The sequence below is a fragment of the Pipra filicauda genome, unplaced genomic scaffold, assembly GCF_003945595.2.
Source record: "Pipra filicauda isolate LSUMZ 115617 unplaced genomic scaffold, ASM394559v2 scaffold446_size559374_pilon, whole genome shotgun sequence".
Lineage (NCBI taxonomy): Eukaryota > Metazoa > Chordata > Aves > Passeriformes > Pipridae > Pipra > Pipra filicauda.
In genome coordinates this window covers 229,261-248,334 of record NW_024104583.1, presented here as the reverse complement: position 1 = coordinate 248,334, position 19,074 = coordinate 229,261, and the positions used below count along the sequence as shown (strand labels likewise).

Below are 19,074 nucleotides of genomic sequence, written 5' to 3'. Positions count from 1 at the left end.
ATCCCGGTTTTAAACAGTCTCCCTCTCAGCTGGAAAAGCAGCAAACACCTCCTTACCTCCCTCTCAGACCTAGCAGGACACTCCTGCTCCTAAAAGCTCAAGCTGGAGAAGTCTTGCTTAGTGTTACAGCTGGGCTGGGGGAGATGGGCAGGGCAGTGCCCCAGTTCCAGGGATGCATTAAAGGGCAGAATCTTTGTTCCTTTTATTTTCCTTTCCTCCCCAGGACTCAAACAAGCAGCACTAAATCACTGTGGGAGTTTAACACAGAACAAAGGCCAGTTTGGTGGATACAAACACCCCCTTTATGATCCCTTCCTTGTTTCACCAACACAATCAGCCCCCATCCATCTCCCAGCCCAGCGCTGCAGACACGGGAAGCGGGTCGGCTGTACCTGCTGCATCCCTCAGATTAATCCACCCAGGGAACACTGCTCCCCAATCATTTAATCACAGTGCTGTCACACTGGGCTGGTAAGCATATTTTTCCTTCATTAGATTGAATGTATAATCTCATTACACAAATCTGACACGCTGACTAACTCATAAATCAGCCCGGGCTGCTCCTGGTCGTGCTGGGGGAAGCTCAGAGGAACGTTTGCTTTGAAGGGATGTACTTGGTTGTTGCAAGAGGGATCATCTGAAAACTTGAGTGCTGCTAATACCCATTTTCTGTGTTATTATCTCCCTTTATGTGGCTGCACAAACCCCCACCAGCAAGGGAAGCCACGAGAGAAATCCTCACTGGTGGCAGCTCCAGGGCACGGCTCGTCCTCTGAGCTCTGCCCACTCTGTGCTGTTTGTGTGCTCTGGAACCCCAACCAAACATTCCTAGGGATGGAAAACCCAGAGAAGGGAACACAGGCTACCATGGGAGGGGGTGAGTCAAAATGAAATCAGAATCAGGATAATGGGAGAGGTGACAGCCTGGACGTGGGTATCAATTTATAGTGGGAAAGGTGGGCAAGGAGCTGACTCAGACGGGCTATTTTAAATCACTGCAATGAAGATCCACTGCTAAATATGCCACTGCTAATGGTACATTGTCTGATTGTTAAAGATATCATCAGATCCCAAAGAAGTTTGCCCTTATTCCTATTTTTGGAGGAATCGGTGTCTGCCATTAACTGGGTTTTATGGCCATGCACAAACGAGGAATGAATCAGCACTAATGAGCCCAAAGGTCATTAGGTGGGCTTGGCTGGGAGCTTTCCAGGGGGGCAGTGCACACCCAGGACCTGGCTCCAGCTATTTTCTGGTAAGCAGCAATAAATGATGCTGGTGAGGCTCAAAGCCTGGTCCTTTGGCTGCAAAGCCCAGCAATGAGGGGGAGCAGCTGAGCCCCAACTGCAGCTCCTCTGGGTCTGAATAACTCAGAAGCCAAGGGGGTGGAGTGACCCCCAGGTCTCCTCCTAAACCAGGCAGTGCACCCTGGCTGTTTCCTGTGGATCAGGAATTTCCCTGTGGATTAGGATGGGCAGAAACAAAGAGCCCAAGGCAGGGAAGGTGCTCCTGGTGCCACATCACTGAGGTTTTCCCTGCTTTCAATGCACAGACACTTGGAAAGTAATGAAAAGTGCTGCTGACACTGAAAAAAAAGCCCTTTTTAGATAAGATTATTGGCACTGCTGTTTGCAGTGTTTAGCCAACGTGGCATCCTGATAGGCAGAACCACATCCCTGGGAAATCCCTGGAGATAAGAAAATCATCACAGGCAGCTCTGCAGTAATTGAAACCAAAGCCTGTTCTGCCATCACCGCAAACAAGGCTGTGATTTGACTGATCTCAAGAGCTCTGGTGGATCTTTAAGACATGATGTTGCTCTTTTTTTTCGTTAGCAGCCCTTCAGATATGATAATTTCAAGAAAGTAATTGGGAGCTCTCACCAACAGAAACATCCTTTGGATCCATCAGTGACTCACGGTTTTGTGCATATTGGAAAGAGCAATTAACCTCAAACTCTGTATTTAAAGAAATACATTGTTAGTTAACAAATGTGTAACATTTACGTTGTGCCACTGAAAACTAAAGGCAACAGAACACCAGATTCACAACTTAGTGGTTTCTCCTAGAGCTGTTGGCACCGATGCTCTTCCAAATCCTTCAGTCAAAACCTACATCACAGTGAAGTCTGCAAATCCTTGTAGGACCCTCTCTCACAATTATCTGCATAATTATAAACAGAATGATAAAAGTCTCATAACTTCTCCTTTCATGTTCAAGCATTCAAAATTAAGCACATTTCTGAAAACAGGACCAGAAAAACACACACCACTGCAAAGCAGCACATCAAACCCAGAAAAGCCCCAAAGCACATGTCTGTATAAAAAGGAATTATCTATTCAGGGGAACTACAAAGTTATCTCCCTTCTTTTTTCTTTTCATTTCAGCAATCTAATTCAGAAGTGCTTTGCTCCAGCGTTTCTATTCCATGACCTCGGTACCCCCCTGGCTGTATTGATTTATTCACAACAAGTCAAATCTCAGAAGGAAAACAAACATTTTTTTGCTGCTGGAAGAAAACAGCATCCACAGTTCCCTTGTCTGCCTGGAAGGCAGCACGTGCCCTCACTGTGGAGAGAGCATCCAAGGGGTGCTGCCCAAAAAAGGGCACCTGAGCAGGGACTGAAATGCTCTCAAGGAGCTGCAAAACGTACAGAGTCAGCAGAAGAAGCACCTGGACTGCTGCAGATGTTCCCAGCTTTTATTTAAATAATGAAGTAAGTATTTAAAATAATTTTAAATTATGAAACAATTAAAAAAAAAAAAAGGGATTGTAACGAAGCAAAACCAAAAAAATAGAGCTCACCATGAACCTGAGCTGCACAACCAGCTCCCCCAGCTCATGGAACTGCAGGTCTGTGCAACCCCCTGCCCTTTTATTGCTCACTCACCCAGAACACGAGCCAGAATGTGAACAGAGCCAGGAGATGTGAGGCTCTGTTTCTGCATATTGAGCAATGGTTCTACAGAGCAGTCCCAGGTCAAACAAACCAGCTTCAGCTGAGCAGAAGTTCTGCAGAATGAAGAGACCTGTCACCAGGTCACCACATTCTGGAGGGTCAGTCCAGCCCAGCAGGTCCTGTGTCACCCTCACCTGCACAGCTCTCAATCTTTGCTATGGAATTATGAAATTGCTCTTAAAAGCAGCTGAAAACCTAAATCTGACTAACAGATAAATCCCAGCTGAGACACCCAGCACACACCCCAGCTCGGGCTGGAAAGGGAAACGTCTTCAGTGAGAAATGAAACCCATTTATTGCACTTGGAGCTAACACCCCTTAAAAGTAAAGCAAATATTGCTATTCCAGACACAAGAGCCGAGATGTGTGAGCACCTGTACAAATGCAGGCTGTTTGCATTTAGCAATCACCCTCTGCTGTCTGGGAGCAGAGCAGGATTCATTGCAGGCCATAACTCAGAGCCTGTTTTACTGCAGCCCCATTATCCTCCACTTCCCATTTCGGTGTGTGCAAGCCCCATAAATACCCAAACCCATGTAAAACGGGCTCTCACCGCTCTTGGAATACTTGCAGCTTTTGAATTTTATGTGGGTTTCACGTTTTGTTGATGTGCCTGCAATGGAATATGCACTGCCCAGAAGAGAAATGATTTTACATTTCCATTAAAGGCTCCAGTGGTAAATAAACCCTTGGAAACTCAGGCAGATATTCCTGGGAACGTCTACAGCAGTCCATTAAAACGTCAAAAATCTGTGTTAAACATTTGAAAAAATAGCACTGGATACAACACATTTAAATCTTAAATATATGCATATATTATGTGATAAAGATATTTTAGAGTATTCCACAAACCTCTGCAGAGCACTCAACAGTAATAGTTCAGTAACAGTAAACTATCAGTAATAGTTTAGCACAACAGCTGTCCTTTTATTATGAAAAAGTGAAAACCACAAACCCACACCAAAAAAACCCCAACAAAACAAACAAGCAAACAAAAAGAACCCAAACCCCACAAAAAGAAACCCCACCCCAACAAAAGCAGGCAGAGGAGGTGCAGGAAGAGCTGCAAGTTGCTTCTAATGCTCAGATAAGAGCTACTCAGAGACCTGGTCTCAGAGAGTATTTATGAATAAGAAAGGATTTAGGATGAATTTTAAGATCAGCTTCTGCTCAGATTGGCTCCCCCAGCTCTTCCCACACTCCACCCCACCCTGCAGGTCTCACCTCAGACACCTCAGCATCGTCCTGGTAAAGAGAAGCAGAGTCCAGCAAGCTCAAGGTTTGCTTTGGGTTCACTTCTTTGAAAGCCCGAGGTCTATAAACACTTCTCTCTGCTGTCACCTGGCACTTCAGCACCAAGGCAGTGACATTTCTAAGGGACAGGGTTTGTTAACCCACCCCAGGGCAGCTCCAGCCCCATTTCACAGGACTACCAGTCTCACACCTTCTCCACATTTAAGACACACCAAGGTCACCCCAAAGCCAGGGCTCAGGAAGGTGCCACAAACTCCTCCTGCTGCTGAATTTCAGAGCAGGACGTGGCAGCTCCCTGTCCAACTGAAGAAACGTTTAAAAACCTGGTTCCCAAGTGCACTGAACGAAACAGGAGCAGCCCCTGACAGCTGGAGGGATCCAAAGCCCTGCTGGCCCTGAGGAAGAGCAGCAGTGATGTTCCTCCAGCAGATCACAACACCCGGCTGAGGGATTACCAGCTACAACTGGAAGAGCTTTTTCTTTTGCTCCCGTACCAAAAAGAATTAATATTTCACTCTCTGAAGCACTAATAAGGGAGAACACACAGAAGAGAGATTATCCCAGACCTCATTAAATGGGTATTACCTATTTTCCAGGTTCCAGCTGGTTTGACAACAGCCAGGGAGCAACACCAGGACTGAAGGAAGCAGGCAGGGAGGAGGAACTGCCAGCAGTGAACCAGAGAGGGTGGGGTGATTTATTCTGTTTGCTGACTGCTGCAGGATCTGTTAAGCCCCACTGATTCCCCCTGAGCTGGTCAGAGCTGCACAAAGTGACAGAACTGAGGGGCCCCCGTCCTTCACTGCTCCACTCTGAGGGGAAATGGTCCTGTCACGGCTCCAGCTCAGCTCAGTGAGTTCTTAAAACCAACAGAAAGAAAAATACCCTTTGGCAGGAGCAGAGGGAAGCACTGGGGGGTGATTAGGGTTCCCAACCTGTCAGCATTATGGATCTGAAATCCCACCAAAGCTGCTTTAGACAGCCAGGGTAATGGGTCTGAGCAGCACTGGATCGTGGTGATGGCAGGGCTGTGACACCCAGAAAATCACAGGACAACGGGGATTTCTCAGGCATCGAGGCTTAGGACCTATTTAGAAACCCACAGCTGTACCTCCACTGCACTCGGGGCAGAACAACAGAAGAATAACCTGAGAGGCTTCACTTCTTCAGAGAAGAGTTATTTAAAAGCAGAATGAGGAGAAAGCACTGCACAGAAAGGAGGAGAGCTGAAGATGCTGACACTCAGCACATCCAGAGGCAGCAACAAGCTTGTCAAGCACTGCAAAAAGGAAGATCTGTCATGTTTTATGCCTTCCTCCCTCCCCCCCTCAAAAAAAGAGAAGAGTTTCAAGAAGCTGAAGAGAGCACAGACTGGAGAAAACCTATTTAAAGGAAGACCAAAAGGTCAGCTGAGAAGATAAGGGATGCATATGCCAGGAAATTCCCTTGAGGAGACGTATAGGAGAAAAGAAACAAGAGGTCTTATTCTGTATTGTACTGCACAAAATGGAGCAGTGCCCATACAAAGATCAGAATTCCATGAACAGGAGGGGAAATCCATCCATCCATCCCTCCCATCTGCTGACTGACCCCTGTGCTGAGCTCTGGCTGCAGGGGATCAGGGTTTGGGTGACCCCAGGCTGGACCCCACAAATGCCTCCTTCCAGGACTGGGATGAACGAAGAGGAAAATGCCCAAGAACTCGGGGAGCAAAGAGAGAGTCCCCTGAGCTGTGCTGGGCACCCCCTCCCACCTTCTCTGTGTTTCCAGCAGGCTGAGCTGGGTGAGCTCCAGTTTCCCCCTCCCATCCCCGGGGCTGCACTGAGCCCCACACAGGGCCTGAGCCCCGGCCAAGGCCGAGCACAGAGTGTGTTTTATGCCAGGCTGCAGGTCAAGGATATGCTCTAAAAATCATCTAAAAGCAGCGTGAGGCTTCCCTGGTGCTGAGCCCCAGGAGTGCCCCGTGAGTAACTGCTGAGTCTGCTGGGAACCTGCAGGGCAATGAACTGAACCTGCAGGGCCACGAGAAACACGGGCAGAGCAGGAAACCAGCACAGCCCCGGGGTGAGGAACACTCCACCTCAATAACACACTGCACTTGGCTGAGCTGTGGAAAGGCTCCTCTGCAGCCACAGGATTTGTGTGAAGGGAGGGAACTGCCAAGGGAGAGCAGCAGGTGATGCACCTCGAGGAACACGTCGTGTGTCGTGTCCCTGTCAAACAACCTGCTGTAAAAACATCCCTCTAATGCAGAAGCTGCTCTTCCCTTCGTGGATTTCTGCAGGGTGTTCCCCAGACCACGGGCTGTGTGTGATGGGCAGGGGCAGCCCTGCTGAGCAGACACAGATCCTCATCAGCCACGAGGCTGAAGATGTGGCTCTGGCAAACCCAACATTCAGCTCCCCACCTTCTGGGGGAACTCAGCCCTCCCTCCCCTCTCATTCCCATCCTGCCAGTGCAGAGCAGAGCCCCTTCCCCTGAAACAGTCCCAGCAATGCAGGGGGGGCTCAGAGAGCCCAGCCCGGGGCCCCCCCGGCAGCACAACCACACCCAGAGCAGGGGGATCCCTCTGGGAGCTCAGCTGATCCCAGGAGGATCCCTCACTGCTCCCCGGGGCACTCAGGGAGCCAAAGGAGGCCTCTGCTGCACACAATTAATAAAATCTCCGTGGGGAGAAGCTGCTGGGGGACCGAGAGCCAGAACTGACTCTTCCCCAGGCCAACTCCACATCAATAGTGAGAGGAATGGCTCTGCTCCCACAGAGCCCGTGCCAGCAGAGACTCTGTTAGATTTGAATCAACACTTGCCACAGCAGGGGATTTTCAGCTGTTCTATTTAAATGCTGAATTTTCTTTTTTATTTCGATGCTTAACTCATAAAAACTGAATTTATTTGGGTTGGGTGCTGATGCCTGCAAGCACAGCTGCTCACCAGCTCTCTCTGCTTGCTATGTAAATGCATGAGAAGAGGATTCAAAACCTTTTTTGTCTGCCCAGCATCAAGATTTGGGTTTTCTTTCTCTCTTAGTGCTGTAAGTGATGCACCCAGAGAGCCCCAAATCCCAAGCAGAGGTGTGCACAATGGTCTCATGCTCTCATCTTCAGAATTAAAACCCTGCTGCTCCCTGTTTGTAATCCCTGGATTGTTTGCTTTCACTGGCATGTTATTCAGCTTAAAGACTATTTACCAAACTGAGCTGTGGGGGCAGAGCAGCCACGGTGTCACAGGAGCTTCCAATTCCTGGGAAATTCACTGACCCACGCCGAGTTTTAAGCCACAGACACTTTAAACTCATTTAAACTATGGATCCAGACCTTTAATGCATCCTCTCCTAACTGTCTTTATACCTCCTGTGTGCAGAAATGAACACATACAAGCAGATTTAATCTGGGTGTTCTTATTGCTGCTGGTGGAAGCCTCACCCCCTCCGAGCAGATGGAAGGAACAGACATTTCTCCCAACAAAACTTCATCAGGAGGAATTCTCTGCAGAGAATCACCTCCCTGTGAGGGCTGATCTCCATCCCTGCGTCCTCCCACCCCCCAAATAACTGACCCCATTAAAGGATTAGCCCCAGGAGGCACCACTGGCCTGTGCTGACCCCTCGGGGGGCTCAGAGCTGGTGCTGCTCAGTTCCAAACCTTCTCCTGCCCACAGGCACAGCGAGGGCACGGACACACCTGGGAAATGCTGTTTGAGAACACCCAAGGACTGCTGAGAGCCCCTCACTGGGTTTCAGACGAGCAGTGGCTAAAATCACCAGGTGAGAGCATCTGAGGAGTGACTAAAGATGTGGAAAGGAACGGTGGAAAAGAAAGTTTCTCCCTCCTGGCGAGGTAATTCCAAGGAAACCGTGTCAGCCGTCCCCAGGAAATCTCCCTGCCTTCCACTTCTTCAGGACTAATGACAGGAATTTTCACATTGAGCCGTGGGGTAGATGAAGAACATTCACTTTCAGTGCTTCCAGCCTCGGGTTTAAGAAATCTTCAGTGCCCCCAAGACCCAGAAAAACAATTCCAGGCACGAAGATTTATATCCTTGACAACGGGGCAGGTTCACACGAACAACTGGGCTGAACTGAGGCTTCACTCCAGTTTTAGGTTCCACTGTCCCAGCCCTTCCCAGCCTCTGCCAGGAATACCTGGATTAATAAGGGATGGGGCAAACACAGGGAATGGGGTTGGGTTTTGGGGAAACAACATTCCTGAGCTCGTACTCTTGATGGAATAACCAAACCCTTCCCAAGGGACTGAGGCACACACTGGGAACACAGGAGGGGCTGGAATCTGGGATCCCTTTGTTTTCAGTTCCCATTTCCAGGCCCGTGCCCAGTGTGGATTAAACAAACAAACAAACAACAACAACCCACAATTAGCATCCACTTTGCATCTAATGAAACACAAGAGGAGCTCCTTTGTCCAGAGTTATTTCAAGCCTTGTGTTTTCACCCAGGGCTCCATCCAAACTCTAATGAAATAAATTCCTGGCTCAGAACCACGGGGTTTGTTGCCAGCGCTGGGGTTGGAACCTCCTGCACTCCTGAGCACCCCCAGAACAATCCCTGAGTGGGGTTTGGGGCTGTCTCAGCCGTTTCTCACCCCTGGGTTTAACAGGGCAGGTTGTTCTTTCAACTGGAAGGTACCAGCAGAGTTTAGAACCTCGAGCTCAGAGTCCCAGCCCAGAGCCAGGACTGATTTAACCCAGACCCACTGAATTATTTCCAGCAGCCTCTTTACCTTGATGGGCCCAGAATTAGCCTGAGCCTTTATGGGAAATGTTATTGGCCAAAGCAAAGATGACCTGGTGAGATTTACAGGCTTTATTAACAGCAATAACAAGTTTACTGTCAACATCAGTATGTCAGGGTTTATTGGGAACTCCACCATTTTTATCTGCAGAAAGCAACTAAAATGTCACTCTTCCATCAGATATAATTCCTAACTTCCACAGAAGACAGAGCCTCTGTTTAACTGGGGAGTGTGAAGCTGTGTAGTTCAACAAATCCTGAAATTCCCAGTGAAACTCAAACAGACCAAGGATGTTTAGGCACCTCTGGAAGTTTGTTTTGTCTACGAAACAGATCCATTTACCCGAGCACACATTCAGTAACTTTGGCAATTCCCTGTAAGGCAACATCCACTTTTCTAGAAACACTAAACACAAGTAAAAATAACACAGCTGAGGGGAAGGTGGGAGCAGAAACCCGAATGCCAGAGTAAAGCACATCAAAAACCTGGACACAAATTGATCCTCATTTCCAACTCCCTTTCCTCTGGGGCTGCACCATTTCCACCTCACTGGCAGTGCCTTTGCACCCCTTTCTGCTGCATTTCTCCTCTTTATTTTCAGTGGCATCTGCCCAACACTCTCCTCCTTGGCTAAAAGACACACATTTCTCTGGAGTTTATTTTCCCTCGCTCCTTTTGTTCCCTCAGTCAGAACAAACCCCAGTGATGGTGGAGATAAGGGGCAAAAATAACTTCTGAGCGAACCTATTTGTCTTCCTCAGAAGATGCTGAAGAGCCTGCAGAGTGCAATTAGAAACACAACGTTTTCTTGTTGTTTTTAAAGCCTCTGTAGCAGATTTTTAACCACGACCCACTTAGAACATCTCCCTGCCAGAACAGCCTGGCCGGGGCCATTTTAAGGCATCCCCCTTAGTTTCCTGTTAAGATTCAACTCCCATGACAAAAAACATGTTTAAAGCTAAGCAAAAACCCACCAAATTACTATCTGCAGCAGATTTTCCCTTCTCCAGCAACAATTCATCATAATATTTTTAGGTTTGTTTTTTCCCTTTGTTTTTTTTTTTTACTTTTCAAGGAGAAAAGCAACCCCTGAGAAAACGAGCCGAAAAATCTGTTTTCGGTTCAGAAGCACAAAAACACCAGAGATTGTCTCAAAACCTGGATTTCTCAGAGAACTCTCCTGGGTTTGGGTAGAGAGCTGAGCCCTCCTGCTCCTCCCCTGCCCCCCCAAAGCCTCACCTCGGCCGCAGGGACCCCCTCGGGGGGTCGGCAGTGCAGGACAATCATCCCCTCGATGGGAACCTCCTTCCCCTGTGGGTCCTGCTCGAAGTTCTTCCTCAGATCTGCAGGATTGAAAGCAGGAACTCATCAGAATCCATCACCCCTCCGAAGGCCACTCCTGCCCCAAGAGCCCTGTGCTGGCTGCAGGGTGAGCCTGCCCTTAGATAACCAAGTGTTACTAATTCCTGCCCAGATCCCATCACCTCCAGCTGTGTTCCCATTCCTCCACCTTTCCAGAACCACCTGAGTGCAGACACAACCCAGGCCAGAACCACCCCTTCCCCTGTTCCAGCTGGGCATTCACTCCCTGGAGCTGCTGCCTTTCCAAAACAGGGGAACTGAAAGCAAAAAACCAACCCTGTGGAATTCTGGGGGTGCCGGGAGAACCAGCTGAGAGAAGCCAAGCCTGGGTGGCCCATGTTCCTGGCACCCCCTGCCCAGGGGAGGGTCTGACAGCACATCCCAAGGGGGATGTGTCCTTTGGACTGCACCCACAGCGAGCTGTAGGGAAGGACTGAGAGCAATTCCAAGCAATTCCAAGGTTCTTCATTCCAGACACCCCAGCCCAGCTGAGGGTAAGGAATGTCTCGGCCACACTGATGTGGTGGCAGCACTTCCACGGACAAGTGTCTGGGCAAACCAGAACAGACCCAAAGGAGAGCTGGATCCAACACCTCGGACCTGCCCCAGGCATGCCCGGGAATATGGGATGTTCTCCTTGCCTGGGAGGAAAACAGAACGCCAGGAATGCTCCTTCCTGCACGTGCTGGGAGAGCAGGGATGTTCCACTGGGAACACTCGGTGTCTTCACAGTCTCACACTCCACAGGGTGGATTTACTGCCCTCATTCCCTGCCTGGCTCACACCTGCTGAAATCCAGCCCTGGCTCAGCAGCAGCTCCCAGGCAATCCACTTCCATAGATTACACAAAATACAGGAAGACTTGTCTTGGCAAGCTGCTCACTGGAGAGAGATGCACACAGTGCCTGGGTCCTCCTTTTCATCGTTCTCTGTTGATGTTGATTTTTTTTCCCCCATGGATAACCAACATCTTTTCCAGTCCTCTGTTTAAAAAGCCATTCATTAACAGCCGAGCTGCAGCTGTGCCTACAAATGCCTTTATTAGGATGAAAAATGGAGCAAGATCCATCTTCTCATTTTCTCTGCCTCCCCCACTATCACACAGAAATACTCACCTGCTTTTCCCAGAGAAATATAACAGTGCTGCAACGCTCTGGACCTGATTCACAACTCAAGAATCTTTGGGATTTAAGTGCAAAAGAAAAACAAAAAAAAAAAAGGGGGAAGGAAAAAAGTGTTCAGTTCCTCCCTGTGCACCCCAAAGGTGCTGGGAACACATCCTGGGGAGTGTCTGGACCTGCCAGGCTCATCCCCCGTGCTCCACAGGGCATTCCCTCAGTCAGAAATCCACATCCCAGGTTCCCTCAGTCAGAAATCCACGTCCCAGGTCCAGCAGGGAGGTTGTTCCCCACGGACAGGACGACACAGAGCCCTGGGCACTCGGAGCTCTGGGTGTCTGGGGGGTTCCAGGCTCCTGCTGCAGCTCTGCCTGGAGCTCTACCTGGAGCTCTGCCCAGCCCCATCATCCCTGTCCATCCTCATCATCCCTGCCCAGCCCCATCATCCCTGCCCATCCTCATCATCCCTTCCCCAGCCCCATCATCCCTTCCCCATCTTCATCATCCCTGCCCATCCTCATCATCCCTGCCCAGCCCCATCATCCCTGCCCATCCTCATCATCCCTTCCCCAGCCCCATCATCCCTGCCCATCCCATCATCCCTGCCCAGCCCCATCATCCCTGCTCAGCCCCATCATCCCTGCCCATCCATCATCATCCCCTCCCCAACCCCATCATCCCTTCCCCAGCCCCATCATCCCTGCTCAGCCCCATCATCCCTGCTCAGCCCCATCATCCCTGCCCAGTCCCATCATCCCTGCCCATCCTCATCATCCCTGCCCATCTTCATCATCCCTTCCCCAGCCCCATCATCCCTGCCCAGTCCCATCATCCCTGCCCAGTCCCATCATCCCTGCCCATCCTCATCATCCCTGCCCATCCTCATCATCCCTTCCCCAGTCCCATCATCCCTGCCCTCAGGAATTGCTGCTCTTCCCATAAAAAGCCACGGCTTTCAAGCCCAAGTGGCAGCAGAACAGGCAGCAGAGGAGCTCAGCTCTCAGCCACAGCACTCAGAACATTCCAGGGCCGGGCTGAAGAGCCTCTGGGAGCAGGGACAGGTTAATGGGATCCGGGGTGGCAGCTGGGGGGGTTGCTGTGCAGGGCTGGTGCCACAGCCTGAAATCCCAGTGTGGCTCCACCTGCTCCTGCTCGCTCCGAGCTGGACTCCAATTGTCATTTTGGGGGGTTGGGAAATCACAGAGTGGAGAAAAGTCAATAAAAATTCAATTCAGATAAAGGCCCTTTGCAGCTCAGCAGCGCAGGGGAATTATTTGCTCAGTGTTGTGACAGTTAATGCAGTGAAATAAAAAATTGAATTTATAGGTATTTAGACATTCAAACAGAATCAGCCAGCAACAACAACAACAAAAAAATCTGCCATTTGTAAAATGGAGGAGTTGTCACATTGTCCTTTTTATTTCTCTCAGATGTTTACTTCGTCCTGTTAAACATTTATCTTGTTAAAAGACACCATTTTAGATTTATCAAGAATTGCTGGAACACCAGCTGGGAGGTTACCCTTCAGAGTTTCTCATCTGGACCTCCCCAGCCTTCTCCTGCTGCCCTCATCTCCTCCCAGGAACCATTTCTCCCTCCTGTTGCCTCATTTCCTAGGACTGGAAAGGGAAGACCTGGGGTGGTGATTTAAAGGGAAAGGGTTCACAGCAGTTTGGGGGGAGCAATTCCCTGAATTCTCTGCTGGCAAAGAGGGGCTTCAGGCTCTGATTCTGTTAGAAAACCATCCCAGATCTAATTGCAAGGTCCAAATTGGATGAGGCTTTGAGTAGCTCCACAGTCTCACGGCCACAATTGCATTTGGGTTCTGTCTCTCTTCTGTCCCTCTGGCTATGGGGGCATTTATTGCATTGGCCTGTTTTGCACCTTTCCAGCAGTGATGGGCTGGTTGTGAGCTATGAGCCCACACTCACTGTCACACACATGGGGACAGAGATAAGCCCAGTCTGGGCACTGAACATCAGCTCTGGAGCTAAAGAAGTGCAACATCACCCACCTTGCCCGGGAATTATTTCATTCCCTTCAGCAGTGCTTCCATAAATGTCTCCATGACCAGCTCTGAACATTCTTTGTTTCTAAGCACTGTGAGCTCAGCCCAGGGAGAACCAGCAGAGCTCCTGTGGCACCTGAGCTCTGCCAGGGATGTGTTTGTTCCTCAGAGAAAGGAGATTTTTCCCTCTCCTGACACCTGTCACCTCCTGGGATATTCCCAGGGCGTCCCCCAGCCAGGGCTGCCGTGGCCAGCAGTGCCTGAGGAGCTGGCTGGTGGTGTTGGAGCCCAGGAGCAGAGTTCCCCCAGCCCAGCCCAGCCCAGCCCAGCCCAGCCCAGCCCAGCAGAGCCGTCACTCACAGGCGATGCGCACGGACGCCTTCCTGCTCTTGGAGGTGCCCAGGTGGCTCCAGGCCACGCACTGGCACCAGTAATCCTCTGGGCCGTGGAAATCCTCCACCTGCTGCCTCGTGACGTTGATGAAAACCTCCCGGACCTTCAGCCCTGCGGGGAGAGAGGCACAGGGTCAGCAGGGACGGGGATGGGCAGAGTTACCCGAAGCTTTCCTCTTAACTGACAGCTTTCCAGTTTTAATCAAGGCGAAGCTTTAATTACTCTGACAACAATGTATTGCCACTAATTAAGTTCTGTAAGATGAGTAGGTATGTGAATTACCCACTGTGGGCTCTGCAAGCACAGAACACCCCCCCTCAGAAACCTCCTCTCTGGTGCCTTCCTCGCCCAGAATGTTTATCTGGAACTTCACAAAACACAATCAAACTCTTTTGATCTGACATCTCCTTGAAAACCCTTCTCAAGCACAGGTGAAGTTCAGCACTGGGGCCCTTCAGACCAGGAGCATTTGCTTCAGCCAAAGCCTGATGGTAAATTCAAGCCCCCAAGAAGCCTCCTGCACCTGACACCTCGTCCTACACACCAGGTCTGCAACCACCTCTGTGTGACAACCTTGGGAGGGGAAACATAACCCAAATCTGGGCTCAGAGGCATTAGGAATCATTTGAAAGAGTCAGAAAGACATTAAATAAAAATAGAAAACATTTATGCCTTGTACTTCCTTCTTTCTCCTCCTGTGCAGTCCCAAGACACTTATTTCCCCTTCACTGGAAATGAAAGAAAACTCGATCCTAAAGTATTTCATGCCTGTGAAGTTTATAAAGCAGCAAGAATTCTAAGCCTGAACTCCATAAAAATTGGCTTCCACTTAATCTCAGGCATCATTAACAGCTGGGCATTCACTCCTCAAAGGCACTGGGAAGTCAATGTGCTCCTCTGGCAAACAGCAGAGATGGCAAAAAGCACTGGGGGTGCTCCAGAGAGGGGCAGGGATGGTCAGACAAGCTTAAATACCACTCAACACATACAAAAATACAAAGTATTTGCCACTTTTCTGGCAACAGGCAAAGGGGATTTTTACTGCTCTTTATTTAGCCTGTTTGGCTTCACACCAACACCCAAAGACACTGACAAACCTGGGACAGCTGCCCCAGCTGTCTCAAAAATCACTTTAGTCGCTCAAATATTTATTCCCCCTCTGATAAACAAACAAACGGAGGTTTCCCGGTTGTTTTTATTTACGTTTCGTTTCCCCCCTGTCAGTGCCGTTTTTAACGGAGCTGTTCACAAACACTCCCGTGGTTTTCTGACAACAAACCCTCAGGAAACAAACCCGGCCCTTGGAAGGGGCAGCTTTGCCAGAGACCCCTCCCTGCTGCCACTGCCACGAGGATGCCCCATTTCCCCAGCCCAGCTGCCCTGCCAGGGATAAATCCCAGGATCAGAGCATTTGAGAGTGATCTGGAAAGGTTTAGGGTTAGATGAGCCACGGTGAGTTCCCTCGGAGAGCACCTGAGTGCTGGTGACCCACCCAGCAGGTCTTCACTGGCTGGAGTTTGGCATCCCAGCACCCCCCGGGCTGTGGGACACGGAGAGACATCCATGAATGACATCCATTCTTGCTCCCCACCTCTGGCAAATCGAGCCACGTGCAGCTCCAGAGCCCCCCAAATCCACACTGTCCAACCAGGTCACACCCCATCGACTCAAAGGCTTCAACAAGGGTGAGAAGTGATGAAGTCCTTGACAAAGTGACCTTTCCAGGCTGGCCTGGCCCCACCAGGAATCTCACCCAGCACTCCAGAGCTCCAAGCCCCTCTGTCCCTGCAGCCTGGGGGTCTGTGTTGCCTGCAGATGCTTGGATTGATGATCTCACAGCTCTTTTCCAACCTTAATGATCCCATGGCAAACACAGCTCAGCCTCCTGCTGGACCCAAACATCTCCAGCCATCCTCCTACCCCACCATCAGCTGGTTCCCAGCAGGACCTCTGAGGAGCATCTTCCTGGGGAGGGGACACCCCCTGTGGGAACTGCAGCCCTGCTGACCCCCCTGGGACCCCGGGGGCTCTGACCCCTCCACCCCTGAGCCCCTCTGGGCATTTGGGGAAGCAGCAAACAAAGCTCTGAGAGCAGGTTCCTGGTGCATCCAGGCTGACAGTGACAGAACTGCTGACACCAACCCAAAAAAGTCATCACCCCCTGATGCTGAATTTTCGAGAAGCAGGAGCCATTTCTTGGCTCGTGGGCACTGCACATTTCTGGGCAGGCGTCAGTGAATTCAGGCATTTACAGCCCTGGATTTATCAAGGCAGAATATTCTCCTGCCCAGCTCTTCCTCTCACTGACATGGTGTTTAATTAGTCTATAAATCAGCCCATGTTTAATGTGGCAAACAAACAGCACATGATTTTGGGGAGCTGGTGGATCAGCGTTTTGAGAATGGGCCAGGTAGGATTTCAGGTCTTTTTGAAGGTCTCCCAGGTTACCCATAGACAAAATAAATGCATCCAAAACAGCAGAATCTCAGAATTGTTGGGGCTGGACGGGGCCTCTGGAGAACATCGAGTCTTTGGGGAAAGTTATGTTTTGTTTATGGAGAAAGCAGAGCTATTTTCATTTGTTTTAGAAACAACTACAGAAAGCAAACCTATTGGGAGGAGAGGAATATTCTTCATTTTTCATCCCTGTATTTCACCAGCAAACACACTCACCTCCCCTCCTGCATCTTGAGAAACACCAGAAAAATTGTTCCTGGGAAATGACACCCAATGAAAAATCCATGCAAATAAAACCAGGCACATCATAAACAAGAGCAACATTTTACCTGTGACTTGAATAACTCTAATAAGCACTGCAAGTCCAACCCTTTAAATTATTGTGCAAATTATAACCATCATCTTTTGTTTTACAGTACAGCCGTACAGAATATGAAATTATGGCTGTGGCACTGATATGCTAATGAGCTTTCTGCTCTGCTGGATGGTTTAGCTGCAGATAGACTAATGCTGGCAGCAGATGAATAATTGCTCTCCATGTACTAAACACAACAGAGCTGCAGAGAACTTCAGCATTTGTCAGCTTTATTTGTTTAAATGAGGAAAACACTGACAGCAGTTATTGCTGTAATCCTTTTAGTTATCAGACAAGGAAACTCGAGTTACTCCGGGCAGGGCTGATGCTCTGGTGAAACCAGAACTGGAGGGTTTGCAAAGGCATTCTGGAGTGCATGGGCAGTGCTCAGGCAGGGAAAAGAAAGCAGGAGGAAATGAATCAAGCTGTAATTATTATTCTTTTATCACGGCAGCATCTCCAAGCTCAAGCTCTCACTTGATGAGCCAGGGAAGAGAGACAGCAAAGTCCCTGCTCTGCCACGTTCAGGGACTGAACAGGGGAGGCAGATACAGAGCAGCAAATGCACACCAGAGCCACCCAGAGCAAACCCTTCCAGACATTCCCAGGACATTCCCAGGCAGGCAGCACAAGGCACAGCCCAGAACTACAAAATCCCTTCCTCTCCTGCTGTTCCTCCATTTCAGGTTCCCAGTGACTCCTGTGCTACCCTGAGGTATTTAATTTCCCCTCCCATAAAGACAAAACCATGGAAAACTGGGTTCTGTTCATCAGGATGACAAACAAAGCCCTCCCCATCGTGTGTCCCCCCCTGTCCCCTGTGCAGAGCTCGGGGACATCCAGCAGGACACGGTGCCTGCGGGTCCCACTGCCAGCAGCTCCCGGCAGGAGTTTACAGAGATGCCAAGACACATTTCTCTCACTCAGCGCTGAATTTCCCCTTGTTTGGGTTTCTTGTTGCTATTTTTCACCACTTCTACACCTCCCCTCAGAATCTGAGTCCCACACAAACAGTGGAAGGGTGGGGAGGGACAGATCCTTTTGCTGCAGTGCAGCCTCCCCTCAGCGAGGGACCAGAACCCCCCTGCAACCAAAAGCACCGCTTTTGGCCCCAGTCCCAGTGCAGTTTTTCCAGATGGAGCTCACACAGCACACAGAACACTGTGTGTGCCTGGGAACAGACATGTTTATGCCCCAGATTCGACTCCAGAAAGGAGAGCACTGCCAGGACACACATTCATTCCAAAAAGCCCAGGAGTCTGCTGTTCACCGAGGGCTGAGCTCCAAAATAATTCACGGCCACAGATCCATCACGGTGAGAGAAGAGCCATGTCTGTCCCTCAGCACTGCCCTGCACGTTGCCTTTACCCCCCTTTCTGTGTCCCAAGGACCGTTTGGGCAGTTTTGGGAACTCCCAGCCCCTGCCCTGTCTGCACCAGACTTGTTTTGAGAGACCAACCCTCCATCCCTGGGCTGAAGCCAAACCTGCACCACTCCCGTGGTCTCGTGGAAGGTGTCCCTGCAGGGCTGGGAACGAGATGGGCTTTAAGGTCCTTCCAACCCAACCCATCCCGAGGTCCTGCCCCCCAGCCCCCCTTTGCTCAGCCTGTGCCCCCACGGCTCAAACCTCAACATTTCTGGCGTCATCTAAAAAAAACCCCTCAGTGTTGCTTTATCTTGTTTCATTCTGTTATTAATCCAAGGCTTAGAAAACATAATTGCAGCATTCACAAGACACATTTTCATCAGCCATATGGAAGGAAAGCTTTCAGGGACGAGATTTCTCCTCTATTGATTCAGCAGTGCCTGCAGAAGTAAAGGTTATGCCTATTAAGTTATTTCCGAAAAGGTAACTGTAAAAATTAAAATTCTTCCAGATTAGCATTTACAAAAACCTTCAGTACGAAATTTCTTCAGAATATGTCACTTAGAAAGAATGCCAAACACCACTTTAGGAGATGCATCTTCTTTTTAAGTGGCGTTTTTGCCTCTAAAAAAAGGAATTTCTTGTATTGCCAGAGAAGATGTTACACACACACACACACACACACACACACACACTGCTATTCCAAGGCCTGGAGTTGCCTAGCAATCCTGGAATTTCAGAAGAGGAGAAAAGCAATAACAAAACAGAATTGTGAAGTCACAGGCATTAAATTGGTTTGCAGTACTTATCAAGATGCTGCTAAATGAGAAAAGATCGAGGGGAGTGATGGGACCTGATCAGACCTGATGATCGTTTCCAGCCCTCTCCCTTCTCACTCCCTTCTCCTCCACACACACTTGCACTCAGAGCACTTCTGTGAGAAATAAAAATATGGGTTTTTTTTATACAGGTGTTGTAAGATGTCCAAGTTCCAAACACTGGACTGGAGTATCAGAGTCTTTTTTGGCCAGATAAGGGAAATACAAAAGTTCC

General features: G+C 49.6%; 1 protein-coding gene across 2 annotated transcripts in view; it reads right to left on the bottom strand.

Moving 5' to 3' along the window:
* Positions 1-19,074, bottom strand: part of UNC5D (unc-5 netrin receptor D) — a 95,616-nt gene that overhangs the window by 33,283 nt on the left and 43,259 nt on the right. For both annotated transcript variants that reach the window (XM_027717465.2, XM_027717466.2), the window contains exons 3-4: positions 13,811-13,954; positions 10,202-10,305 (exon numbers count right to left, since the gene is read on the bottom strand). In XM_027717465.2, the coding sequence (XP_027573266.1) occupies positions 10,202-10,305; positions 13,811-13,954 (248 nt within the window). The remainder of the gene's footprint in view (positions 1-10,201; positions 10,306-13,810; positions 13,955-19,074) is intronic.